Here is a 27,177-nt window from a genome sequence, read left to right on the forward strand (position 1 = left end):
ACAGTCGCTCAGACCTGTCCTAGCGGCACAGCACTCCCCACCCCCACTACCATTGTGTCCCTGGAACAGGCTCTGGAGCAGCCAAGTGTGGGCTCAGGCTGGCCTTGCCTGCAAAAGGATAAGGGTCCTTCTCAGCCACATCCCAGGTAAGCTGAGAGGAGAGTCCGGGAAGCACCTTTCTGTCCTTTCCCGTCCTTACTGTCAGCGCCAGCACACTGGTCACTACTCAGGACATGCAATCCCGTGGCTGCTGCCCTGAGCCTCTGTCCACCGCCCCTGACCTCAGCCCCAGCGGCCCAGCCTAGGAGTCTGCCTTTTGGTTTTCTGCCTCCTGGATCCCTGCCCTGGTGCTTCCCCGGGCCTGAGTGTGCCTGAGTCATGGGTGGCCAGGCACAACACAGAGGACCTCCTGCTGGGTTTGTTGAGAATTCAAGAAGGCCTATGGCGGTCTGCCTGCTTTCTGCCCCACAAGCTCACGGCAGTAACAGTAGCCAGAGCTTGCGGTGTCGAGTGCCTACTGTGTGCCAGGCACTGTGCCCAGCGCTTCGATGCACGGAACTCTCTGTTCCTCGCCACTCTATTAGGTACCTATTGTTATCATCCCCATTTTGCACATGGAGGGGTTGAGGCACAGAGAGGTCAAGTAATGAGCCCGATGTCACACAGCTAATAAGTGGAGGCACTGAGATTCAAACCCAGGCAGGTAAGTCCAGAGCCAGCATCCTACCCCAAGCTACCCTTACACGTTCTTTCAGCACCTCTGCTCTTTCACATGCGCATTCCTTAACTCTGTGTCCCTCTTTGTGCTGTGCTCCCTTGGCTCCCTCCCCAGCATCTTTTGCACCGTCCACTGGGGTCACTGGCACCCAGCTGTCTCTCTGCAGGACACTCACTCCTGGCCCAGCGCCTGGCTCAGAGGAGAGCACCCCATTCCTGTTTGTAAAGTGAGTGTCTGGGAGTGGTCACTGCGGGAGTCTGCAGAGGCTTGTGCCACTGGTCATGAGCGCCGATGGTCAGGGGTTAGGCTGGAGGGCAACCAGAGAGCAGGCAGAGGGCTGAAGAGAGAGGTCGATGTCTCACCTTCAGCTAAGCCCTCTGGGCGGCTCAAAGCCGTCCACTTTGTGACTGGGCCCCTCCGTAAGGCTCTGGAGGGAAATGGACAGTGGACAAGAGGGGAGGGGAGGCAGGGGAAGCAGAGGGAAACAAGAACCTCCCGGCAAGCTCTTCTCAGAGGCTTCAACAGCCTCTTGTGCTAGTTCTCATTTTGAAATTCCTCCTTCTTGCAAAATCTTCACAAATGGAGTTTTCTGGATTAACCATGTATGCCATAAAAATGCACATCTAAAAAATAGCCAAGCTGAGTTGTTCAGAGTTTGCCTTCAAAAGCCCGAGTGTCTAGAGTTTGAGCCCCAGCTCTGCTCCCTACTAGGAGGGCGACCTTGGATAAATCCCTCAACCTCTCTGTGCCTAGCTCCTCATGTGTGAAACAGGGACACTGCTTCACAAGGGAATTGAGGTGATTTCACGATTAAATCAGGGAAAGCTCTTAGCTCTACACCCAGCAGATACTAGGGCTCCCTGGGTGTTTGCTGTTATTGTCCCCCCTCCATACCCTCTTATATATGGCTCTTATCTGTTGAATGCTTACTATGTCCCTAGTGCTTGTGAATGGTCTCTTTGCATTCCAACAAGTAGTTTTCTTCTTTCCATTTTACAGATCAGGAAACTGAGGCTCCATGAATTACCCGAGCCCACTCAGTTCTGAGTGTCTGAACCAGGACTTGAACAGAGTCCCAACTGAAGCTGCTACTTGCAGCAATTATGTGCTGCCTCCTCCTGACCCCCCAGGAGAGAAGTGGGGGTGTTTTAAAGCGCATTGTCAGTTGCCAGATCCAGGATTCTGGCTCCCAAGGGTCCAACGGTGCATGCCATGTAGAAAGTTTGTTACAAAGTGAATCCTGTCCCGGCTGCCAGATGCACAATTCCGGGGCGGAGGGGGGGGGCGCGGGTACACACACTGTAACTTATCAGATGGTGGCCCCCTCTCTCCCTGCCTTTCTCTTTCTAGCACACAGTCTCTGTTTATGGATCTCTAAACCCAGAACCTTTTAGAAGTGTCAATACTCTTCAATTAAAACAAGTTCCGTTTGGATTCATGCTTCACTTTCTAGAGACAGGACAACATGGCACCTATACTAGTTACTTGAAGATCCAGAATTGGCCAGTGGGAAAAGGGTTGGCATCTCTGGCCATGCTCTCCCTAAGAAGATGCTAGATTTGGAGAAGCAAAGAGATTCATCACGCTGCTGACAATGTCACCTTTCGGCTAGCGTTGGCTGTGTTTCTTGGTGTTAAGATGTCCAGTCCTTGGCAGGGGCAGCAGAATTTGTTCTTTTGTAAATAAAACCAAGCATTGGCCTTGTAGACAACAAACAGCTCACTAAGTTAAAATGAAGCATGCATTGTTTTCCAGAACTTCCCTGGTTCTAGGGGATGGCAAATTATGGCCCATGCTCCTGGAATGCTGATTTGAGACACTGCACTAATAACCGTCTTTCTTGCCCACAGCAATCATCTCCCACAATGAGCTGGACTCCAGAGACGCAGGCAGAATTTCTCCATACCTGGCAGAAGTGACGTTTACATCCATTGCTGCTTTTCCAGTCTCTCCTGGGTTTTTGGTCTTGGCATTTGCATTTTCCCAGTGTCTGGTTAGGGAAGCCCCTGCAGGTGCTCGGCAATGGTAGCAGAGGGGATGGATGAAAGAGAGTGTCGCACCAGGGCCGGAAGTGTGCCGAGGACTTTTTATCGGCCCATCCAGATCCACTCTCTACCTGTCTCCATGCTACTCCATGGATTGGATCCCCAGCCTCCCTTGCCCTCTGGCTTCTGTTGGGCTTGGCGAATGGAAGACACCAACTGGGATCAGAGGATGGCAGAAGAGTGAAGAGGAGGGATTATTTCTCTTCCTGCTAGGGTCAGCTCGGGTTGGCTGCCTCCCTTTAGGTGCTGCTGGAGTCCTTGTCCTCTCCTCCCTCCAGCCTGGGGTAGTGGCAGCTGCCCAGAGATGCCAGGCCCAGGCTGCTGCAGTGTCCTGCACTGGTTCCCTTAACTATCCACACCTTTGAAAAACCGTGCCTAGGTTAGCCTCTCCTCGGTCACCCTGCCCGTCGGCGCCTCTGCTTCCTGCCAGGACCCTGACTGATACACACACGAACGGAGGGGCCAGATGCGTCTTCCCTGCAAACTCGCACTAATGGAAGAATAGGCACATAGTTTAGAATGTGCACAGATTATCTACTTTAAAAAAATTACTGTTTTTTCCAGTTGTTTCTTCCAATTAGCACAGCTGGCCAGCCTCAGAGGAAATCTGTCTTTATCCCCAGAATAACAGAATGAGTCCCTGCTTCCTCACTCTGCTACCGCGCCAGCTCGCTGCTGCCCCAGCTCAGCCCCGGGGCTCTGCCTCTTGCAGACTCCCCTGCCCTGTGCTTTCTGTCGCTGTGGGCCTCCTAGCAACTCATCTTGGTGTGTCTGACTTTCCTTTTGAGAAATGCTTGCCACTGCAGAGTCAAGCTCGTCCCTGGACAGTTTCAAGCAGCAAGAAGCTGGTTTTTCTGAGAATTCACTTTCCTGGCATCAACCACACTCCAGCAGGTTTGGGCCTGAACTGATTAATCAGACTGAGCTGATTAACACAACGTTGTTTCCGCTCCCACTCAGATAATCCTTGGGCTCTCAGACAGAGTGTGACTAATGTGGCCACCCGAAGGCAGGAAACTCTGAGGCTGGTGGAGAGGGAGGGCAGACCTAGACGAAGTGTGAGGACACATCTGGTGAGCGGGGGAAACCCTGTTGCATGCCTGGCCGGACTGCAGATTTCTGGAGGAGGCCTTCAGGCTGGGTTTGCTCAGGCTCAGGCCGTTGGGAGAGGGGGTAGCATCTGACTGCATTCAAATCCCAAACCTGTTGCTTTGTGGTTGGGAGAGCTCTGGCAAGTCTTGCAGCCTCCCTGCAGCCCGTGTTTCCTTCTTTAAAAATGGGGGTAATAATGAAGATCGGTGTAAGCATGGGATATAAAAGTGCTCTCAAGAAATCTATTGGCGTAGAAACTAGGGGCCCAGCCTAGCAGGTGCAAAGAGAGCAGGTTATGCTGGGAAGGCACAAAAGGGGGCTTGGCTGACTGACATAGCGTGGGTCAGGCTGGAAGTGCTCAACCAGCCTTGATCAGCCTCTTCCTTCTCTCTTCCTTGGTTCTCCTGCTTATGGAGAATGGATTGAATCCTGGCTCTTCCTACAGGGTGTGTGACGTTGGAAAGTTACATGACTGCTCTGTGCCCCAGTTGCCTTATCTGAAAAATGGGGATAACAGCAGTACCTCACAGGGTTGTTGTAGTCAATGAATTAATAAGCATAAATCTCTTAGAAATATGCCTGCCCCTACTAGGTGCTCAGTAGATGTTAGGGCCCCCTTCTCCACCCAGTGCCTGTGGAAGGCTTGCATGTTCCCCTCTGGATCAGGTATGCAGGCTTCTTCGTGATAGTGAGATAGGGAAATGAGGTTCAGTTTCTTTGGTTGTTTCCTGTGGGACTCATAGGATTGGGATGTGGGTGTGGGGGCAGGGCAGAGGTGAATTTGACTGGTAGGTGGCATCCAGGAGCTCGTCCAAACTCACCTGCCTGGAGCCCCTAAAGAGAGCCACGGGAAGCTCCCTGCTGCTCCCTGGGATAGAACTAGGTGCCTCTGATGGGCTGGACACAGGGCCACAATGGGAGGGGACTGGCACAGAATTTGTGACCCAGGTGGGGCCTCGCCCAGAAATCTCAGTGAAAATTCTCCCTCTGTGTTGGGCTTCAGACCTCGCCTGGCCTCTCCCAGGCTGTGGGCTGGGATCCTGGAGGTGAGAGTGGTGACAGAGAGAAGCAGGGGAGCCCCAAGGTTTGGAGGATGCACGTGGTGGAGGCAGACTGCCCGGGTTCGCATCCCCGCTCTGCCACTTGCCAAGTTATTCAATCTCTCAGTGCCTCCCCTTACAGTGAGTGTGAGAACAGTGGCACCCACCTCAGAGTGTTGGGGAATGGGCTCAGAATGGTCCCTGGCCCAGAGTGAACGTTCAGTAAACGTCAGTTATTATAAATATACCACCCACCACAGTGCTGTCCCTCTGATTACCCGGGACAGTGATTACGGCAGCCTGAATAATGCCCCTCCTCAGAGATATCCACGTCCCAATCCCTGGGACCTGGGAATATGTTGCTTTTCGTGGCAAAAGGGACGTTGCAGGGGCGCCTGGGCCACTCAGCTCAGGTCAAGGTCAAGGTTTCGGGTAGTGGGATCAAGGCTCGTGTCTGGCTCCACGCTCAGCGGCGGGGTGGGGGTGGGGGGGATCTGCTTGAGATTCTCTCCTTCTGCCCCTTCCCCCACTCTCACGAACTCCTTCTCTCAAATTAATTAATTTAAAAAGTGAGAGAGAGAGAGAGATGGGGTACCTGGGTGGCTCAGTGCGTTGGGCATCTGACTCCTGGTTTTGGCTTGGGTCGTGAAATCGGGGTCCTGGGACTGAGCTGCACGTCTGGCTCAGCGCTCAGGGGAAGCCTGCTTGCCCCTCCCCTTGCTCTCTTTCTCTCTGTCAAACGAATAAATGGTTCTTTTTCTTTAAAGGAGACTTGGCAGGTGTGATTAATTGAAGGCTCTTGCGATGAGGAGAGTATCCCGGATTTTCCACGGGTGGGAGAGACACGACCAGCAAGAGTCAGTCGGCTTTGAAGACAGGAGTTGGCCACCAGCCAAGAAATGCAGGCGGCCCCTAGAAGCTGGAAAAGGAAATGAAGCGGCTTCTGTCCTGGAGCCTCCACAAAGGAACTCCACTGTGCTGACAGCTCGAGACCATTTCTGACCTCCGGAATCGTAAGATTAAATTTGCGCTTTAAGCCGCTAAGCTTCTAGTAATTGTTCAGCAGCACGAGGGAACTCACACCGCTGCCCAGACCCAACGCTGCTGCATCCTTGAAGGAGGACCCACGCTGCGTCGCTCCACAGGGGCATGAAGCGTCTGGGGTGTCACCCATACTATTTGTCCTGGGCAGGTGTGGGGAGCACACTGGGCCACGGCACTGAATGTCCCCTGGGCACGGGCACCACCAGGGATTGAATATTCCAGGGCAGGAGAGCTCAGGGTGGGCTCAGTGGGTTGAAAAAGGCCTGCTGGAAAAGCTGGACTCTCAGGCAGGGTCTTGAAGGATGGGAGGTGTGTGGTTTGGACAGGGAGGATGAGGAGGAGGAGGAAGGAAAGGCATTGCTGGAGGGGGCCCAGCAAGACCAAAGTCAAGGAGGTCAACCCAGTTATCCATTCATTATTCATTCATCTGTTCAACACCTGTGCTCTAGGCCCTTTTGGGGGCAGACACCTGGAGGGTGAAGTAAGACAGGCCTGTTGGTGGTTCTAATAGAACTTATCCTTGGGAGTGGAAGCCAATACCCCGTTACAGTAAAGCATAACAACCCTCACAACAGGAGAAGTACAGCTGGTTAAGGAGGCACATCTGGGTGGGCTTCCTGGAAGAAGTGGCCCTTCAGGGATAGATAAACTGAAGGCTTGCTCTGCATCACTTCAGGCTCTGTGTGGGGCTCTGTACTCAGTAGGTGCCGACTGACAGAAGTTTAGCTGTGTATTTTATCCAATTATCCCTTAACCTGTTTTACTGCACTAAGGAGAATGTCTCAGCTGGCTGTTAGTGTGTCTTTAAGTCTTAATTCTTGTTAAGCTCCCTGTGTAAGCTAGCCTCAGGTGTGTTCTGCAGGCAACAGGTGCTGATCTAAGTTTAAAACCAACACCGCTCGGTTTTCCTTGTTTTTATTTGTTTAATTACCTTACGTTTGTGGCAGAGGGTACTGATTTTACACTCGTGCCAGTGGAACGCAATTTCCTTTTAAAAATAAGGGTATTTAAGTGTCATAGAACCCAGAGTGAGAAGGGGGTTCTCCCTCCTTCTCTGGAGTTGACCACTGGGGTCCGGTTGAAGACAAAGAAGGGCACCCCTCAGTGATGGGCCAAACCGCTCCTTAGGACATCGTAATCTGCACCCCTGACCCACATCTGCAGTGCCGGGGAGGGCGGGCAGGAACTGGGAGCAGAGGGTGAGCTTTGAGAGGCTGAGATTCTCCAGACAAATTCTCATGGGCGGGCTTGGGGCTGCCGCAGAGAGAGGAGCCCCGCGGGCCGTCTGCCTAGGCAGGGGCATGCCAATCCGCTCGGCGTGCTTTTTTGTTCCAGAAGAGAAGAGGCCTGGAGAGAGGCAGGAGCCAGCCAGGGGAGAGTGAGCGGCCTGTACGTCCCCCATTTGTCACGCAGGTTGGCGTGGCTAAGTGGATATGGAGGACAGGAGCTGAGCTCCCAGAGGGCTGTCTGGTGCTGCAGGAGCCAAGGGGGCAGGAGGAGATCATGTTGGAGCCCAGGCTCCCGTGTCAGGGATCCGGACAGTGGGGAGGCCCCAGGGGACCTTTTGCATTGTGCTGCCGAGGAGCCACCCAGGGACCATCAGGGCCAGTGCAGGCTGGCCAGAGAGAAGAGAGGACCACCAGTGAGAGGACATGGATGGGGGAAGGCTTCATGATGGGACAGGGGTCTCGGTCTGTCTCCCTCCTGCCCCCAACACAGTGAGGGAGTCAGGCCCTGGAGCAGGGGAGAAGGAAGGGGCCCTGGTCCCTGTCCTCTTTTCAGAATATAGGTTCTCTTTGTCCTCAACCAGGGGCCCCAGGGGTATTTCTGGGTTATCAGGGCTTGTACCCAAGGTACCAAAAAATTGCTGGACTCTGCCCGAGAAGCTGTGGAGCAGCCTGGGGGAGATGGAAAAATAGTGGTAGCAAGAGACTAAGTTTCGAGTTTCTGTTTCCCGAATAGAGGTTCTGCCATAATCCAAAGTAAAAATATTCAAGAAAAATATTATGTATATAATAAAATGGAACTTGAATGGCTGAGTTTTTGAAACTGACTTAGGAGGAAAAGCTAGGATTGACACAGCAATGACGATACTCTGATAACAGCTATGAGTAGAGGATGATGGACAGTGAGGGCCAGAGTATCTGATCAAGAGGAGGGCAGTCAGGGTAGCCTTCCTGGAAGAGGTGACTTTTAAACTGAAACCTACAAGGGGATGAGGAGGCATCCTGGGAATCCTCCCAGTGACTGGTGTGTATGGTGCTGTGGATAGAGAAGGGGTCCTGTGAGTATTGATGGTGGGGGCTTAAGAATTTCTCATCAGTGCAGGGATATTATTGCCTTAGCTTCTGATCATTTAGGGCAGCAAAGAGAAGCACCGTGGACCTTCTACCAGTTACTCCTTGAATTACAGCCTGTCTCCCCAAGCTAGAGTGTGACTTGTAGGGGCAGGGACCAGCTCCCTCATCTCGGGTTTCAGCCTGGGAGCGGGCCCATTTGCTGAATGAGTGATACAGAGTGGAGGGGGGAACAGCTGAGACAGGTGGGAGATGCTGCCGGAGAGGTACCCAGCACCAGCAGGCACTCAGTAGCTGTTAATTTGTGCTCTCCCCCCTCCCCATCAGGGAAGTCTCCAGCCTGGGACCTGGTCCTTGGACTCTGCCCCAGTGCCCTTTCCTGGGCCTTAGCTGCAGTTACGCAGGGTCAGGGCATGTCCCCAGGGGACCTGAATGGTGTTGGACTTTTGAGATCTGCCCCACCACAGGGACCCTGGTCAGGGCAGCCCCCTCTAGCCTGCTGCCCACCCCTGGTGACACACCCTCTGGGTGGTACGTCCCTGGGCCCCCAAAGCCCTATCAGTGTGGACCTCGGAATGACAGGGACCTACTTCCCAGCCCTTCTCCTCCACTCCCCACAAAGGCCTTTATCCGGAGACTGGATTTTGAATTTTCCGCCGCAGGAGATGTCGGGGAGCCAGCCTTGCTGAAGGTCCAGGGGTCCCCTCGGCCGGGCGGCCGACAGCCGCTGTCATCCCCACACTGCCTGGCCCGCTGTCCCGGCCCCAACCCCAGCTGCCCGGGCGCACTCACCTCTCGCGGTCCGGGCGCAGGAAGCCGGGCGGCGGCTGAGCACAGAAGCCTGCGGGCGGGAGCGGAGGGACGCGCGGCGGCGCGGGGGCGCGGGGACCGAGTGAGGACGGCGGGGGCGGTGGGGATGGGCGGGGGGCGTGGTGCGGGCGGCCCTGCGCCCCGGCTCCGGCCCGCGCGCCGCCTCGGGAGGCGGTGGAGGGGGCGGGGGCTCCCGGCGGGCACCGAGCTGCGGCTCCAGGGACCCGGGGAGGGTGCGGCTTCCAGCACCGTTGCTCCAGAGCCACTGCGCTCCCAGCATCGAGGAGCCCCGAGATTTCCTCCCCGCTCTTTATCAGAGGTCCCTTGGGAGAGGGGCTGGGGGGCAGGTGGCTGGCTTTGCTCGGCCAGCTCTCAGACTGCCGGGGCCATGGGATCCCCCGTGAACTTAACCTCAGTGGGCTGGGCCCAAAAGCCAGAGCTTGGGAAGGGGGGGACGCGTCTGAGTGCTGCCACGACCCCTCCACGCGTCCCCAGGCACGTGCCAGGACGCCCCAGGCCCCTGCCCGACCTCATGTTGTTCACCGGCCCACTTGACAGAGGCAGAGATGATGGGTTTTCCTCAGGCCCACTCTCTCCCTCTACCCCCTGCGGAAGGGCACGGAGGGGGGATGGGAGGGAAGCGAGCCCCTGGGGTCCGGGAAGGACAGGGTCCAGCATACCAACGTGGAGTAGGTGGGCAGCTGTTCACAGGTTCCTCCTCCTTCTTTGGTCACTTCTCAGTTGTTCTGTCTCTGCTTTTTCAGCCCATCCCTAAACAGGTGGTATGCAGGGATTTTGCAAGCCCTTTGTTAAACAGCCATCATTAAAAATTGACTTACGTAAACCAGTGATTAAATACTGTATATTAAAAGCAAAGGTAATAAATACATAAAACTTGCCACTTCCTAATTATTTTACTGTTTCCTATACTCTTGAGGTTATATACACCCACTCTGTAGGTGTGTGTGAGGGGGTCTGTGACAAGTGCTACCGCACATCGCTTCCCACCTCCGAGCTTCCTGACGCCATGGTGAAAGCACGGACACCACAGAAACTTCCAAATAGGCCCAGGCAAGGCCCGATGTCTGTTTCCTTCAGCGCCTAGTGTCTAGAGTTAAGAAAATGATGGAGAAAATGTTAAGAGTGCCCATTAAACGGAAAAGTGGGCCTGGGGTGCGTATAATGTCAGGTGTGTTGTGTTTGTAGCCAATACAATGTGAACAGCGGGGAAACTGAGGAACTACTGAGCCGTCACCCTGTCATCCACAAGGGAGTGACGTTCTGACACGCATCTTTGGCTTGTTCCACTTTCATCTTGCTGGTTCACATAAATGAAAATACGAACCGACATTCCTGCCACAACTACACGTATCCATCAGTCGCAAGCACAGGTTGGCTGGAAATACACGCGTTTGGCAAAAATCAGTGAGAACTTTCTAAGAGAAGCACTTGGCTATGTGGATTTTGCAGCCGTAAGTATTACACATTTTATTATTTGTAAATTTTGTTACATATCTTTATATCAGCCAAACTTTATATCTGTGTGTGTGTGTGTGTGTGTGTGTGTGTGTGTACACACATTTGCTCCTCTTTCCCCAGTTGGTTGATAAACATTTGGCTGGATGGTTAACACTGGCTTGGTGCTCCCAAGGTTTGTCCTATGCGCTCTCGTTTTCTCACTTTGGTGTCCTACCCAGGGTGAGCCCCGCTTGTCCCAGAGACGATCCCACATCTCTTTCCAGGCACACCTTACCCCTGAGCTAGGGACATGAATACCAGCTGTCAGTTGGCTCTTTCCCAGGCCAGTGCAGAGGGTGAGGGCCTGGAGCTCAGGAGGGCATGATCTGGGACCTGCTCAGCAGCAGGACCCTGTGGTGCTGTCTGGGGCGGGGGAGGGGGGGTTCATAGCCTGGGGTTGGCTGTGCCTGTGAGGGAGGTGTCAGAGTTGGAACCGGCTGATGAAGTCATGGGTAGGAGACGGGGAAGAGGGAAGGGAATATTGACATCGCCTTGATGTAAGGAGACAGATAGGACAAGATGGGGAACATAAAGAGGCTTCGGTGGGGGGGGATGGTGACCTGCATTGAGCTGGAGGCATCTTTGCGACATCCAACCTGGAAACACAGGGAAGGTCTGGAGGTTCCAAGGAGAGGCTGGGGCTGGAGATGTCTGGAGCCTTCTGGGAACAGATTGTAATTAAAATTGTGGATGTGTATGAGCTTGTCTGGGGTGAGAGGAGGGAGTGATAAGAGGGCTGGGCGCACCTCAAATTGAGCCATGCAGAGAGGACCCAGTCCACAAAGGGATGGGTGTGGCTAATGCGGAGGTGGGGGGGGGGGGGGATGGTTCAAAAGGTCACCTGGGGTGAATGAAGGCCCTGAGAGGAGCCAGGAGGGCTGGGTTGTCTGAGGCAGGCAGCTACAGCCAAACCCCAGCGCCAACCCCAGTGCGTGTGACCTGGGATGAGAACAGCTGGCGAAGATAAAGGGGGGAGGTGCAGATGCCAGACACATTCTCAGCCCAGGATGTGACCTATAACATGTGGGGTGCGGAGAGAGGAAGGGCCAAGCCTGCACCACGGGCTTCTGGTTTTTTTGATCGTAGGACAGCTTGCCTTTGGATGAGCCAGGGGAGCCAGAGGGGTGGGGGTGGGGGTGGGCAGGCAGAGGAGTTGAGGCCTAAAGGCCCAGGCAGAGGGATTCCACAGCAAGTGTGACTTCAGGCCTCAAGCTTGGGAGTGGTCAACACTCGGCTAGCCCTGGGGGTTCGTGGAAGGGGAAGCCTCTAGGACCTAGCACCTTAGCTTTTTAAAAATTTTATTTACATTCAATTAACATATAATGTATGTTTCCCAGGTAGAGTTTAGTGATTCAGCAGTTGCCAGAACCCCCAGTGCTCATTACATCACGTGCCCTCCTTAAAGCCCATCCCCCAGTTACCTCAGCCCCCCACCCCCTCCTCTCCAGCAACCCTGTTTCCTATAGTTCAGTCTCTTATGGTGTGTCTCCCTCTCTCATTTTGTCGTTTTATTTTTCCTTCCCTTCCTCTCTGCTCCTATTTTCTTAAATGCCACATGTAAGTGAAATCATACACTTGTCCTCTAATTTCACTTGGCATAATACCCTCTAGCTCCATCCATGTCGTTGCAAATGGCAAGATTTCATTTTCTTTTTTTTAAGATTTTGTCACAGAGAGTGCAAGAGAGCACACAAGCAGGGGGAGTGGCAGGCAGAGGAAGGAGGCTCCCTGCTGAGCAAGAAGCCTGATGTGGGGCTTGATCCCAGGATCCTGGGATCATGACTTGAGCTGAAGGCAGACGCTTAACCGACTGAGCCACCCAGGTGTCCCAAGATTTCATTTTTGATGGGGGAGTAATATTCCACACCTTACCCTTCAATGAGTCTGGAAGGAATGAGTGAATGAATGAGGGGCTGGCAGGTGTGAGCACTGAAGAGATGTTCAAGAGAGCAGAGAGTCGCGGGCTAAGTTCAAGGAGTAACCGGCCAGGTATCAACCCCTGCCAGGGCCGCGCAGGAGGAAGGCGCGAGGAGGCCGCTGCTCAGCTGGGCCCGAGCGCGGTGGATGGCAGCTCCCGCTGAGCGGTCACGGGCTAGATGGCAGAGCTCCGGAAGGGACAGGCGAGGGGGCAGGAAGGGACTCTTACAGTTTGGTGAGGGAGGAAGGAGACACTGAGGGAGCCGCTCGACAGAGAACCAGTTGAAGAAAGATCTTGTCGCGCGTGGGTATGTCTATGCCGACCTCCCTCCTCCATCCTACTTCAGCATCCGAACTGAGGTCCCGGAGATCTAAATTCCAGATCGGCCCTTCCTAGATGAGGAGCCTTGGGAAAACCCAAAGGACCAGCAGAGCTGAGCTGCTGTCACGAGCTGATCCCCCACCAAAACGGGATCCAGCTCCTACTAGCCGAAAATAAACTCGAGTCTGGGAAAAAGCCGTTGTAGAGTGAGCACAGAGACCTCGCTCTTCTGTGTTCTCTGACCTGGGGGCAAAGGGAGCTGTGGGTTCCAATGGCCGGGAAGGCTCTTTGAGGTGAAGCAGGGCGCCCCGAGACCCTCCCAATGGCTGGTCCAATGCCACCAGCACCGTCCAGTGAGAAAAACCAGGACACGGTTCTCTGCCGTTTCATTTTATTACCATCCTGTCCTTGTGTTCCAGAATGCACGGCTATTTAATACGCAACCCAAAGCACTCCTACAACTGATCTTAACAGTCCCATTTCTTTCTCGGTATAATAAATTGAAAGGAAAAAATTCTTAAAAAAAATAATCACCAGGTTTAGTACATCCCAGAAAGAGCACCTTTACTAAACAGAAAACAAAACGTTGTCAGGAATCTGACCGAATACACCAAGCAGCAGGTCAGACTCCTGACAGGAAAGAAAGACTCCCAAAGGAACATAAATAGATACCCCTCAAAGTACATATATTTCACAGGCGTGTGTACATATATATTAAATGAAATTTGGTTTCTACCACAAGAAGTTATTCAGAAATAATTAACATCTGAGATCGGGGACGTGGAGAGGCTGCAGCCACACTGCTAAGCAGGCCTGCACCCCACTCCCGCACATACTTCCCCTCTGTGCACGGCGTATCCTTGCTGGGAGGGGGCGGAGGCAGGCGCCTCTCTCTGGCCTGGCCCCCAGACCCAGCACATCCAGTGTTTGTAGAAGAGTGAGCCAGGGAAGGCGGGTCTCCATGTGGCCCCCAGAGCCCACCCTGCAGAGCCCAGGAGCCGGCTGCTGGCAGGTGGCCAAAGCCCAAGGCCACCAGCCACCTGCCTGGAAGGCGACCTTGGCCCTGGGGTAAAAGGGAATTGCTTGGGACCCCAGGAACAATGTGGCCACTCTCCTGGTTTTCAGCAGCGATCCTAATTCTGGGGTCTACCCAAGGTCCTCAAGCTCTTTGTAGTTTGGCCAGTCTGGACTTCTCCGAGGATCAGATGGCTTTTAGGAAGAGGGCATGGAGTTTCCAGAGCCACTAGGGCTTGGCCATGTGAACCTGTGTCTGCACACACACACATACACACACACACGCACACGCATGCTTTAAGAGAGGTCAACAAGTTGCAAATGAGTGTTCTGCCAGGATGTGTTCAAATAGTGTCTACTCTATAGTCAGTTTTGTCACTGTGTTCTGAGTGTCCCCATGCCGCAGTGGATTTGTCCAAAAGATAGCCGTTGCTGGAGGCTACAGATTCAGGAAGAGGAGAGAGAGAGAGAGATTGAGAGACACACACACACACACACCTGGGAGTGTAATCCTCTTAGGGCTTGGCACAGTGTTTTCATTAACAGAACAATCAGGAGAGATGCCCAGGAACCCTGTCCGCATTCTAAAACCCTTTCCCGGCACCACAGGCAGACAGAAGAAAAGGCCATCATAATTAGAAGGTTCGGGAGCTGCTGGTCCAGATGAGTCACACGCAGCCGTACTCATACCACACCGTCTGCTGGTCCCCACCGGGCTCGGGGGACGCCGGCGTGCTCTTCAAGCTGCTTCCTCGGCTGAAGTCCTCCGGGGCCCGGCTGGCGTGGGAAGCCAAGTCAGGAGACCTACCCGGGCTCTTGACAGGGAGCCCCTCACTGTGGCCTTGCCTTGGGACCCCATCACCCTCTGAGAGGCTGAGCGGCCCCCGCACAGGGGCAATGGTGGCCACCTCCGCCATATGGGGGGGCGTCTGGGGTTTGGTCCTGGTGGCCGGGGCTGCGGCTGGTGGGAAGTGCTGGGTCTGGGAGCTGCTGCAGGGACCGCCACCAACCCCAGTGGCAATGGCCGGGGCCGTGGCGGACTGCTGCAGGGGGACCAGCCTCTCCTCCTTTGGGGGAGCCAGGGAGAAGCGCCTCGTGTCCGGGGGCCGGCTGCGGGGGGCTGGACTCTGCCCAGAGCCGCCAGTCTTTCCCACAAGTGGGGTCCGCTCCCGGGCCAGGCTGTGGGAGCTGGGGGGTGTGGGGCTTTGCACGACATGGCTGCCTGTTTCTCTGCCCCCTGAGCTGTCAGGACCCCCCAGCTTCTGAGGGGCTTCCTGTTTGCAAGCCTCCGGCCCGCTGGCCCGGAGAAGGTCGGCAGAGGCGAGGCTGAAGGCCCGGCTCAGGGACGCACTCCGGCTGGCAGGCGTGTGGGACGTCGGGGGCATCGCGGCCTGCCGGGGTCTGCCCAGAGACAGGCTCTGGGGAGGCTGGACCTGTCTTGGGGGGGCACTGGGCAGGGCCTCGGCCTCAGCGGGTCTGAAGTTTGGCTTCACATACTGCCCAGGCTTCAGCAGCTTCCCCTCAGAGGTGTTGACAGCCATCTTGATGGTAGGGGCCACGAAGCTGGTGGGCATCTTGGCCCCCTCTTTCCTGGTAGGTGGTCCTGGCTGGCCTCCAACGGCCGGGAGATCGCTGGCCTTTCTGAAGTAATCACTTAGCAGGTCATCCCGGCAACTGGGAGTGTCCTACAGGGAAGAGAGGAAGAAGCGAGAGGTGGGCACGAGGGCCAGGCTGGTGCTGGGACAGCCCTCCACCCCCCAACCCCCAGGACGTCCCCAGGGCAGTGCAGGTGGCCAGGACAGGTTTCCTGCTCCTGCTCGGCCTCTTCGAGATATAATGCTGCCCCACCACATACACTGCCCCCGCTCAGCACTGGGGGACAATACACGGATCACCAGGGAGAGAACCCCAGACACCACTCTGGCAGGCCCCTAACTTTACAAACAAGAAAACACATCAGAGAGGAGAAGGACTTCCCGCAAAGCTCATGCACGCTGTGGAAAGGTCGGGGCTGAAAGCCTGACCACAGCCAACTGTTCCCATCTGTTCCTGTTCTCCTGGCAGGGCAGCAGGAGGAAGCTCACGGGTAGCACGGTACCTTGTTTTCCCAGTCAGTCCACCTTGCTCAGACACACTGCAAGGGCTTTGTCTGGGGCCACAGAGGAAAGGGAACAAGAGCAGCTCCTAAAAAGCCAGAAGCCTCACCGCTGCCCAGACCATTGCCACACGTGAGAGGCAGGCACAGTGGGGGTGGGTGGGGGCCACCGAGGCAGACTGCCCGGGCGGGAGGGCAGTGAGGCTGCCTGGGGGGAACGGAGTGCATGGGATGGCCCAGCCCCCCAGCCTGCTCCCTTCAAGGCACCGTCGCCCCGGCTGGGCTTCCCCTGGCCCGTGAACGTGTCCTCTGCTACTCCCTGCAGGCCCACGGAGCCACCAGAGGCCAAGGTCTGTGCGCTGCTCGGTAACTTCAGCCTTCTGTCAGGACCTCACAGCCTGGACTAGCCAAGCGGAGGCTCCTCCTCAGGCTGGTGGACCCTGCAAAACCGGGAGAGGGAGTACATTCACGTGGCAGGTGGGGTTGGGGGGCAGCAGAGCTCAGAAACCGTCTGCACCTGCCAACAGCTCCTGGCCTATGGAAACATCTGGATGCTGCACCTGACAGAGACACACTCTGCTATTTGATGCTCGTTTGAAGCCAGAGATTTTGGTGGAGGCTGTGGTAAGGCCTTCCGTTGTTAACGTGGATAGGAACCACTTCTCGAGTGCTTCCTGCGCGCCGGGCACTGTGCTAAGGACCGCGGTGTCATCACCAAGAAACCAAAACCTCCCTTCGTTTTCAGAGCAACCTTGCGAGGTTGTTTAAGGTTGGACTAAAACAATCTTCAATAGGGAAGGAAGCTGAAGCCACAGGGGTTCCACAGGCCCTGCATCGGGAGAGCAGACCGGGGAGAAGGCCTACTGCTGTCTGACTCCGGCGGCCTGCACCATCTGGTTCCCTGGGGCACATTTTTAATTCTCGGATACGCACCATCTGGGGGCCGCCCTCTCTGGCCACCCAGGGAGCCCATTTTCAGACACCCCCTTCCCAGCATCATCAATACGCAGGGAGAGCAGGCACAGGTGGGGCAGGATGTGATGTTTCTGGGGCTGGTCAGGGGAGGGTGGGAGGAGTCAGGGGCATGGAGTTGGCAAGAGGTATGCATCCCGGGCAGGCGGAGAGGGAAGTGTGGCTCTCCAGGGCCACACGTCAGCTCCCAACACGAACTGCCGCCATGAGATTATTTTGGGCTTGTTTAGGCTGAAAAGGGACAGGTGAGGTTACAGAAAGTGAGTGAGAAACAGTGACTACAAGGGACAGGTCTGAGCTGAGCAGGGCAGGGCCCCATCCTTGTGCAGGACTCCCCCCCCCCCCCCCCGAAATCTGCAAAGGGAGAGGAAACTGACAGGTATATAATCAGAAAAGGGTAGAGAAGGAAAGCCTCCCCATTGCTTTCTGGACTGTTCTCATTTATCTCACCTGATCGGGGCTTCTCAGTGTGGGATGCCTGGACACACGCTGACAGCCAGACCATCAGCTGGGAAGCCAAGTAGGGATGCAGATTCTCAGGGAGCCCCACCTCAGACCCGCGGAGCCCGAAACTCCAGAGGGCAGCCTGTGTCCTGGCAAGGCTGCCAGGTGAGCGTGGGAACCACCGAGCAGACCAGAAACTTCCTGAAAGCAGCAGGGCTTCTGTCTGGTTTCTCCAACTCCCAGGACATAGAGTAAGTGCTTGCCAGACGGAAATATAAATGGAGGGAGGGCAGGGACCACGTTTTCCATTTCCTTTCAGGGCCAATCACCAGACTCCGCACTAGCGAGCATGCCAGAAAAACTTGCCATTTGCTGGTTTGCTTTGTTTTTCGAGGGCAGACACTAGGCACATTGTGTAACACATAGTAGGCGCTCCGTAAATATCCACTGAACAAGACCGTGTGGTCCGCCATGGCCTACTAATGCGGGTCACAGAGCTTACCGTGCGGCTAAGTTCAACCGTTTAAGGAGAATGAGACAGAATCCTGGAAGCATTAAAAATCCTTGAAGGATCTCAACCGCAAGACCGCATATTCACGTGTCCAGTAACTCAACTGCTCACACGACTGCAGTCAGCCAGAGTGTGCAAGAGACACACCTGTAGCTTCAGAAAAGCTGGCCTGAGACCCTGGAAAGGGGACAGAGGAGGGGACCCTCGTGCTGGGGACGTCTGGGGGTGAGAGCTGCAGAACACAGGTCAGGAAACTCCAGCTGTGGTTTCATCTCAGTCTGCCACAAGTTCTTGCACGGCCTATGAGCTAAGAATGGTTTTTACGTTTTTAAATGATCGAAAAAATTTCTTAAAAAGAACAGCCTTCCATGACACGTAAAAATTATACGACGTTCAAATGCCAACGTCCGTGAGTACAGTTTCGTAGGCCCACAGCCACGCCTGTTCCCTGACAGATGTGCTCCGTCTGTGTCCTCACTGAAACGGCAGAGCTGAGAGGTGGAATAGAGACTGTGTGGCCCGGAATGCCTGAGACACTTACTATCCAGGCCTTTACAGAAAGTTTGCCGACCTCTGCTGGTGAAGGCTCAGGGAGAGTGCGTGTTCTGGGCTCTGCCACAAAAGCTACTGTGAGACCCTCCGCCTGCCCAGTTGGGTGCTGGCCCTTTCCTGAGAGAGGCTCCCAGGGGTGGGCACACCCCATCCCTTCCCTCCATGCTGGCGACAAGCTCCTGCCCGCTCACTCCACAGATGGAGCGAACAGCCCGAGGTCTGGCTGGCGGCCAGCGCTCCACGCCTTGCTGGCTGGTGGGCCTCCTCCTCCACCCAAGCCAGCTCTACACCGGGGCCATGGCACCCCCACCCCGACCCCTTCTGTGACCTCGCTGCCACGGTCTCTGTCCCTTGTCCCAAAACAGGGAGAGGGCGGGGGAAAGGAGGCACGCTGTGTCCCCAGCCCGGGCCACTCACGGGGGTCGGCGAGCTCCGGTTGCTCTCCTCCAGAAACTCTTCCAGGGTGACCATCTCACTGCTCGGGGAGGCAGAGCAGGGCCGTCCCCCCGCGTGGGGCTGGGTGGCGCCTCTCTTCTGGACGCCGTCCTGGGGGAGAGGCCCGTTCCGGGGTGGGGGGTACTCATGGCGGCTGAGGGCGCTGCGGACCAGGGCGCTGGCATCCCGTGGCAGAGTGGCCGTGTCCCTGCTGGGGATCAGGTCTTCGCTGCTGAAGCTCTCAGACCTGCCGTGCAGCTGGTCGGAGGAACCTGGGGGGCGGGGCGGGCGGTACAGAGGAACACACCTGAGTCTCCCTCCCCGTCTGGCCCGCCTCCAGGGAGGGGGCTCTGTGCTGCCTTGGGTTCACCAAAAACAGAACTTCTCCCAGGCTCGGAGTTTGATGTTAAGAACATCTTAGAAAGGGGCGCCTGGGTGGCTCAGGCGGGTAAGCATCTGACTCTTGACCTCAGTCTCAGTTCAGGTCTTGATCTCAGGGGCTCCCCCTCTACCCAGTGTGGAACTTACTTTAAAAAAATTTTTTTTGGGGGCGCCTGGGTGGCACAGCAGTTAAGCGTCTGCCTTCGGCTCAGGGCGTGATCCTGGAGTCCTGGGATCGAGCCCCACGTCAGGCTCCTCTGCTGTGAGCCTGCTTCTTCCTCTCCCACTCCCCCTGCTTGTGTTCCCTCTCTCACTGACTGTCTCTATCTCTATCAAATAAATAAATAAAATCTTTAAAAAAAATTTTTTTTTTCTGGACAGCTTCAGAATTTGTCTGGCATTATTTTTATTTAAATTCAATTAACATATAGGATACTATTAGTTTCAGAGGGAGAGTTCAGTGATTCATCAGTTGTATATAACATCAGTGCTCATTTCATCGAGTGCCCTCCTTAAGGCCCATCACTCAGCCACCCCATTCCCCTACCCCCTTCCCCTCCAACAACCCTCAGTTTCTTTCCTATGGTTAAGAGTCTCTAATGGTTTGTCTTCCTCTCTGATTTCATCTTGTTTTATTTTTCCCTTCCTTCCCCTACGCCGTTTTGTTTCTTAAATTCCACGAGTGAAATCATATGGTAACTGTCTTTCTCTGATTGACTTATCTTACTTAGCGTAATACACTCTAGTTCCATCCACATTGTTGCAAATGGCAAGATTTCATCTTCTTGATGGCTGAGTAATAGTCCACTGTATGTATGTATATATACACATCTTCTTTATCCATTCATCTGTCGATGGACATCTGGGCTCTTTCCACACTTTAGCTATTGTGGACACTGCTGCTATAAACACTGGGGTGCATGTGCCCCTTCGGATCACTACATTTGTATCTTAGGGGTAAATACCTAGTAGTGCAATTGCTGGGTCGTAGGGTAGCTCTATTTTCAACTTTCTGAGGAACGTCCATACTGTTTTCCAGAGCGGCTGCACTGGCTTGCACTCCCACCAAGTATAAGAGGGTTCCCCTTTTTCAGTGTGGCATTTGAAAACAAAATAACTTGAGATAAAAGTGGAAAGCTTCCGGTGAAGTTTAAATTATTATTTAATATTAATTGCTATAAGGCAGCGCACATATCAGGCGTCATCCATTCATTTATTGAGGGTTTATCTACTGCCTGTTACGTGCTGGGGTTCTTCCGGGGGCTGGTCATGAGCAGGTTAAGAGAAAAAAAAATCTTTGAAAAGTTTCTAGTCTTGGGACAACATACACATTCTTTTCAAATGCACAGAAACGCTCGCTGAGACAGATGATATTGTACGCTATAAAATAAAGTTAAAAAACGTAAAAGGATCAAAGTCGCCCGACTGTGCTCTCTGGCCACCATGGGCTGTTGGTAACAATCGCCACCCCCATTCTACAGATGAAGTAGCTTGGATTCGGAGCAAGGGTGACGTGCCCGGGTGCCCTGGGCTGGTCTCTGGGGGTAAAGGGATTCACTCAGGCGCCCAGGCCTGTGCCTGAAACCGCATGACGCGGACCATACATGCAAATGTGGGTGCAGCGGAGAATCCTGTGTTAGCGCTTGAACCATGAAAATAACGTGAGCCCAGAACCAAAGACCCAAATACAACGAAAAGTGCATGGCGGCCAAGGCTGACCTACCTTTCAGGTTAAGAGGCGAGCTGTCACTGGACGCATTCCGACTGCTCTCCAAGCTGTCTGGCCGGGACACTGAAAGGAAGGGACACTCAGCCTAAACGGCCAGGGGGCACGTATGCCCCAGACTGACCGTCTAGTCCGAGAAAAGCTGCGAAACAAAGCCACTCTATGCCAAAGTTAAGGCAGATGTCCTCAGGAAGGATGGACTTTGGGGTTCTCTGCATTCTCCCATCAGGAGATCTAGCTTCGCCAACTTGGGTGCGAGGCATGGCATCCAGCAGGCCATCCAGAAACGACAACTAGCATTTTTTATTAGGTCTAGGGCTAAAAGAAATCTCACACCGAACTCCAGTACAATAAGCAGACTGGAAAGAAGGGCGGCTTGGGGTAAGCCAACGAGTGAGGAGGGAGTGCCCACTCCTACGACTGCACAGAGCTTTCTGGAACCCATTTGAGACTTGGTGAGAGTGGGAGCCGGGAAACAGCGGGGAAACACGTGCGTATGTGTACAAGGGGGTGTGTGCCTGCGCACAGGCCACCGTGACCCCCGTCATCCACAGGAGCCAGTGCTGGGACCTGGAGGAGGAGAGGGAGAGCTCGCTTTCCCTGGTCGTTTGCAGTCCGTCAGCTCCCTGCTTCCCCTGTCTCAAATTTACATCCACCCCCAAGGGAAAAATCGACTGGTACGGTGACAAGGGCTGGACAAACCAGCCCTCGTGGCTGCTGCTGCTGGTGCTGCCCGAGGAGGCGTGTGGCAGCTCTCAGGTCGCGGAGGAGCCCAGGGGCAGGAGGGGCGGCTCTACCCCGCAAAGGGCAGCTGCCCCTTCAAGGCCGGCAGGCCTGCTTCTCCTGGTCCCCTCTTCCAGGTGCCCTGCCAGCCAGCCCCGCACCAGCGTCTGTCCTGCTGGGCCAGGAACCCCTGGGGGTCAGGAGCTGCACTTCGGTCTTCCCTGCATCCCCTCCGCGCGCAGCTGGTGTGGAGTCGAGCCACCCCGAGAACCGGAGATCCGCTAGGAGGCGCTCGGCTTACCACACCCCTGGGGACACTTTCCTTTTCATTGGTCTATAGGGCTCCTGGTTCCCAAGTACTGGTGTGCTCTGCAAATAGCAGGCATATGGAAAACTCTTATTAGCAAACGGGGTTTGGGGAGGAGCCAAAAAATACTTGGTTTTTGCGAGAAACTCTGTAAAAGCAGAGTAAGTCCCCTCTTTGAGAAGGGAAAAATGGACATAAAAATGCACATCTCTCTTTAAAAAGGAATTTTAAGTGTTATTAAAAGAAAATGGTGATATAAATCAACAGGACCCAACCCCCCCGCCTTTTTTTAAGATTTTATTAGAGAGAGAAGAGAGCATGGTGGGGATGGGGGGAGGGAATCTGAAGGAGAAGCAGACTCCCCGCTGAGCAGGGAGCCCGATGCAAGGCTCGATCCGGGACCCTGGGACCACGACCCGAGCCGAAGGCAGATCCTTAACTGACTGACCCACCCAGGCGCCTTCTAGCCCCCAAAGCACTTTTGTTTATGCAGGTACCACCCTGAAGACTGCTTTTCCTTCTTTTTCCTGATAAGAAAAGCTCGAGGAATCAGAGTATTCAGGAGTACTTAGGAAGAAAACCCCTCGGTGGTCAGCGGTTGCAGCATTGACCTGGCTCCCCGGCCAACTTAATAAAGCCCCATGGCCGATACCCCCAGGTGTGTTCCCCTCTCCTCAGTGCGTAGACACAGGGCGCGTGTGTTAAACTGTTCTGCCACAGAGCCTGTATTTTCTCACGCCGAGTGCCAGTGTCTGTATCTGTATGAATATCAGCATCATAGAACGTTTAAGACAATGACTGGACTCTTGATTTCGGCTTAGGTCGTGATCTTAGGGTCGTGAGATCGAGCCCCCAGTCCGGCTCCTTATCAGTAGGGAGGCTGCTTGCAATTTTCTCTCCCTCTCCCTCTGCACCGCTGCCCCACTCATGCTCTCACTCTCTAAAATAAATCTTAAAAAAAAAAAAAAAAGACAATGACTAGGGTAGGAGACCATGCTAGCTCCTACATTTATTGTTGATTAAGAGTAAACAGAGCTCACTGTGAGCTGAGTTTTTTTTTAAGAATTATTTTTCCACCCTTCTAGGATTTTTGTTTTTCAAAAATTATAAAAACCCAAAGCAGCTTTTAATTTTTGAGAAGGCTGGTTATAGTCACTGTTTCCCTTCTGCAGAAACTCACAATATATCTTAAGTCAAATGCCCGAGTGCTTCTAACAATTTCTAAGAGCACACGCAGGTACTCCAGTCAACTAGAACCCAAGTGAGGACAGTGAGAGGCCTCCCTGCAATCAGGGCTCCCGGTAGGGTCAGCAGAATGTCCTGGCAAACCTGAGGGAGCATTTTCAAGCAAGGGGAGTTGGAGCCTGTAGAAGTCAGATACTCTGGAGGTGGTGACTTCCCTGTCATGGGAGGTATGGAAGCAGAAGTCACACGCCCAGACCCCCGGGGAGGGCGTGAAGGAGCCTGGAGGAACCGAGGCCCCTCCCCATTCCCACTTCAACGCAACAACGTCACATCTACCCGTTTCCCACATGGGACTGCGCTCGAAGGAAAAATACTGTCGATGAAAACCAGTCTGAGACGCCAGGCCCAAGGACATGAGGCACTGAGCACTCACCGTACTGCCTGTGGTTGAACTCCAGCTCCAGGGACGGGTCACAGAGGCTGTCATCTGAATTATAGCCTATGGAGGCAGTAAGGTCATTGGTTATTAAGATAGGGTTTTCTGGAACACTCTGAACAACTACGGACTCTTATTTAGGAAAAGTATATTTTTATTTGTCCTTCGACATGACAATCCTACTTCCAGGAAACAACTCTGGGGGTGGGGTGGTTGAAAAGATCATGTGTGGCCATTTTCCTTAGTATGCGGCTCTAAAGAGACTAAGAAAGATCCCCATGATCTATGCCCAGGTGGAAAAAAATCAAGGTGTGTAGATTTTATTTATTTATGTGGGTTTTTTTTTTTTTTTTTTAAGTAGGCTCCATGCCCAGCGTGGAACCCAACATGGGACTTGAACTCTTGACCCTGAGATCAAGACCTGAGCTGAGATCAAGAGTCAGATGCTTAACCAACTGAATCACCCAAGCGCCCCATTTTGGTTTATTTTTGCAGAAAGAAACACCGGGAGTATAAACAAGGAGCTAAGAAACAAGGTTATCCTGAGGGTGGTCTGGGAACGAAGTTGGCGGGGGGGGGGGGCCTAGAGCACGGAGTACAGCTTTTCACATAATTCAGGTTTTTGAATCTAAAATTTTACACATTAAAACACACAGGGTTTAATTTACAAAGAAAAAAGTGTAAAATTAAAAACAGGAATGAACTTTACTTCGTCAAATCAACGTTTTCACACAGAGAGAAACACTGATCTGCAGTGAATTTTGAGTGTAAAACTCTGTGAGAGCGTCCTTAGCGAAATACAATCTAGGGACTAAAAGAACTATAAAGAAAATGTTGCTTGCTGAATTTATGGTGACTGGTAGCACTAGTAGGATTACTTTTTAAGCCATTATTGCATATTTTGGGGAAAAAATGTTTCAGGAGACAAGCACTCTGTAAAGAAAAGGACACGCAAATAGGAAATCCCTGTGATGTTAAATCTGAATTGGAAATACTGACACAAACCAGTAATATGTATGTCTTATCTTCCTTTACTGAAAGGGCCTAGAAGCAATGGCAACTCCATAGGCCCAGATCCTGTTTATTAAATTCTGCTCTAAAAGAAACCAGATTGACTTAAAGAAATGGTGGATTCTAAGGAGGCTTCTTTCTATTTGAAGCCGGCTGGCTATGGGCCCACTGGCCATGAACGCCAGAGTGTGAGAACAGGCTGCCAGGGAATCGTGTGGCCGGGGCTGGGTCTGCAGCGGCGACCGATCTTCCCTCGGGCTCTGCAGGCATAGGAACGGCCAGAGGTGTTTCTAGGCTCGGGTTTAGGAATGGGATCTAGGCTGACATGGCCCATGGGTTAGTCTGAAGGGCTGGACCTTGAGCCACACAAGCCGCTAAGTCCGAGGGGAGATGGAGAACCCAGCCCCCTCCCCGAGATCAGGCAGGGCTTCTGCACCCCAAGCCCAGGGAGAAGGGGGTGGTGGAGGGGAACCCTGCTGACTGCCGAGAACGGGCTCAGAGCATGCCTGTCCCAGCCAGAACGCAGCACCGTTCCCGACCTCCAGCAGCGAGTGACTCTGCTTCCAGGGTCTGGCCAGGAGTGGAGAAGGACTGCCTGGCTGCCCTGTGCTCGCTCTGCTTCTCTCCCCAGGGCTGTTGATGACTTGTGAACAAGGTTGTGAGGCTAACCCAGGTGCGCCTGGAGGGCGGGGACCCTGTGGGCTCTGCCTGTCAAAGCAAGGTTCTGCACAGCCAGGTTTCAAGAGTCGAGTGGGTGGTGTTCTGATGAAACGAAACCATCCTTCCCAGTTCTCTCCGATTCCCAACACCCGAGACGCAGCCCCCCTTCCGGCTCTGCCAGCTGTTGCTTCGTTTCTAAGTTACGAGCAGAATGTCTTTTTTAGTTTTCGGCTTTATCTTCCTTTCTGTTTGCGTATTTTAGATTTCCAAGTGCCTCTCCCTTAACTGCTCTCTTTTACAGCATCCTGTCCCTGTTCCGTAGGTATAACCACCTCGCCTATCCCAGACTACGTCAACGGCACTCACTTCAAAATTGTCACCTCTGTGCTTAACATCTGTTTAACTCTGTGGCCCGCCACTGGTTTGGGTCACTGCTGCTGGATGCCCGGCGATCCCTGAACTTCCAGAGGCTTCATTTGACAAGATCTGACTGAGCTGTCTTGTGGGGAATTTCTCGAGCTTATCAGATAGCTTGAAGAACATTTTAATCTCACATGTAAAGGTGTGACCACACATGGCCACTGGCCCCCTGGGAGATGTTCGGTGTGTCAATCCTTCCCCGAATCCCCTTGTTCTCAGCGAAGGAGGCCTGCCTCCTCCTCTCCCAAGCCACCACCAGGTTCAGAGACGCTCTCGTGTTTCCTCCATAAAGAATAACCCTCCAAACTCCTACCAGGTTGGGGTGAGGGCACTGCCTGCTTTCAGCCCAAACTGCAGTTCACCTCCCTTCTGGAGCTAGGTAGCGCCACCAGTTCCTGAACAGTGGTGGTGAGAGCGGCTTAGGATTGGGCCTCTAGGCGGTGAGGTTGTCTGCCCCACGTCACACAGCTGACAGGCAGAAGCTGTGCCTACGTGATGGCAAAGCTCGTCTACAACCTAAGTACTCTGCTTACCACCTATCTCTGCAAGCCTGGGGTCTTCAGGAACGACCCTGGACAGGTATCCCTCTTTTTCCAGAGGGGCCCACGACTCACCTTTGGTGCGGCCTGGGTGCCGGGAGAGGGGGGTAGAGCTGGAAGGGGTTGTAGTGATGGCTGAGGTCGAACAGGTCCGGGAGCTCAGCTCCGAAGGCCAGAGCTTCATGGCTGGGTCAGCGGAGGCATCTGTGCGGTCAAGGCTGCCTCTGTGCGGGGACCCTTGCTTTGGTTTTAGGTCCCCAGGGCCTGGGGCAGAGAAGGACATTGAGAAACGGGGCAGCAAAGTCCTGTGCCAAGGCTGGGCTACTACACGGAGGCCTAGAAGCAGGGGCACCGGGGCACACGGACCACAAGGACAGAAGCTGGGCTGTGGTGTCGACAGGAGGGCCCTGGCTACAAGCCTGGCATGGGGGAGGGGGCAGAGAGGCTGGCCCCGGCTCTACACATGGGTCGGACTGCGAGCCCTGAAAGGCTGGGACAAGATAAGGCACTCAGAGGATAAGCCAACTGTTGCCAGAAGGCCAACACGAGCCATGGGCATGCCTGCCGTGTAACGCTGTGTGTAACTCGGATATCCGATTTCAAAAGGTCCTGAGGATGTTGCCTCAGGATCACTCTAGGCCTGCAGCCAAGGCCCTGAAGATCCAGGATGGATGGACAGATGTCCATCCTGGCGGCTGGCTTCACTTAGGGTTTGAGAAAGCAGCTTACTCCTACACTAAGAGTCATTGAAGATGTCTTAATCTCTGTGAGAGTGACTTTTCCCTCGTATCTTGTGCTTGTCTGCAATCGCTATATTTTCTACCCCGAACACATACTTTCATTAAACAAAATTTCTATAAAAACATTAGAAAAAGAAAACAAAAAAATCTTCCAACTACTAGTAGCAGGAAAGGGGCTGGGCTCTCTAAATGGAAGATAAACACATGTGCAGCCGGAGCTCCC

The 27,177-nt window shown here is 54.0% G+C and overlaps 2 protein-coding genes and 1 long non-coding RNA gene across 5 annotated transcripts in view; 1 reads left to right on the plus strand and 2 right to left on the minus strand.

Annotated features, from left to right (window-relative positions):
- GPR68 (G protein-coupled receptor 68) overlaps positions 1-9,155 on the minus strand; it is a 29,246-nt gene extending 20,091 nt beyond the window's left edge. Inside the window, exon 1 of the mRNA XM_045807624.2 lies at positions 9,029-9,155. The gene's annotated coding sequence lies outside the window, so the exon portion shown is untranslated. The remainder of the gene's footprint in view (positions 1-9,028) is intronic.
- Positions 87-8,429, plus strand: LOC123798893 (uncharacterized). The gene is made up of 3 exons (XR_006781425.2): positions 87-703; positions 833-944; positions 1,718-8,429. It is a non-coding gene; the product is annotated as an uncharacterized LOC123798893 (long non-coding RNA).
- A 4,017-nt stretch (positions 9,156-13,172) lies between the features above and the next one.
- Positions 13,173-27,177, minus strand: part of CCDC88C (coiled-coil and HOOK domain protein 88C) — a 124,413-nt gene continuing 110,408 nt past the window's right edge. For 2 of the 3 annotated variants that reach the window (XM_045807611.2, XM_045807613.2), the window contains 5 exons: positions 26,290-26,478; positions 23,582-23,647; positions 20,931-20,999; positions 18,809-19,098; positions 13,173-15,502 (listed from right to left, as the gene is read on the minus strand). In XM_045807611.2, the coding sequence (XP_045663567.2) occupies positions 14,486-15,502; positions 18,809-19,098; positions 20,931-20,999; positions 23,582-23,647; positions 26,290-26,478 (1,631 nt within the window). In that variant the 3' untranslated portion in view covers positions 13,173-14,485. Of the gene's footprint in view, positions 15,503-17,830; positions 18,017-18,808; positions 19,099-20,930; positions 21,000-23,581; positions 23,648-26,289; positions 26,479-27,177 lie in introns of all 3 variants that reach the window. The other variant, XR_015721863.1, reaches the window with a different exon arrangement.

This window comes from Ursus americanus, chromosome 26 (assembly GCF_024610735.1).
Source record: "Ursus americanus isolate L20-20 chromosome 26, mUrsAme1.1.p, whole genome shotgun sequence".
Lineage (NCBI taxonomy): Eukaryota > Metazoa > Chordata > Mammalia > Carnivora > Ursidae > Ursus > Ursus americanus.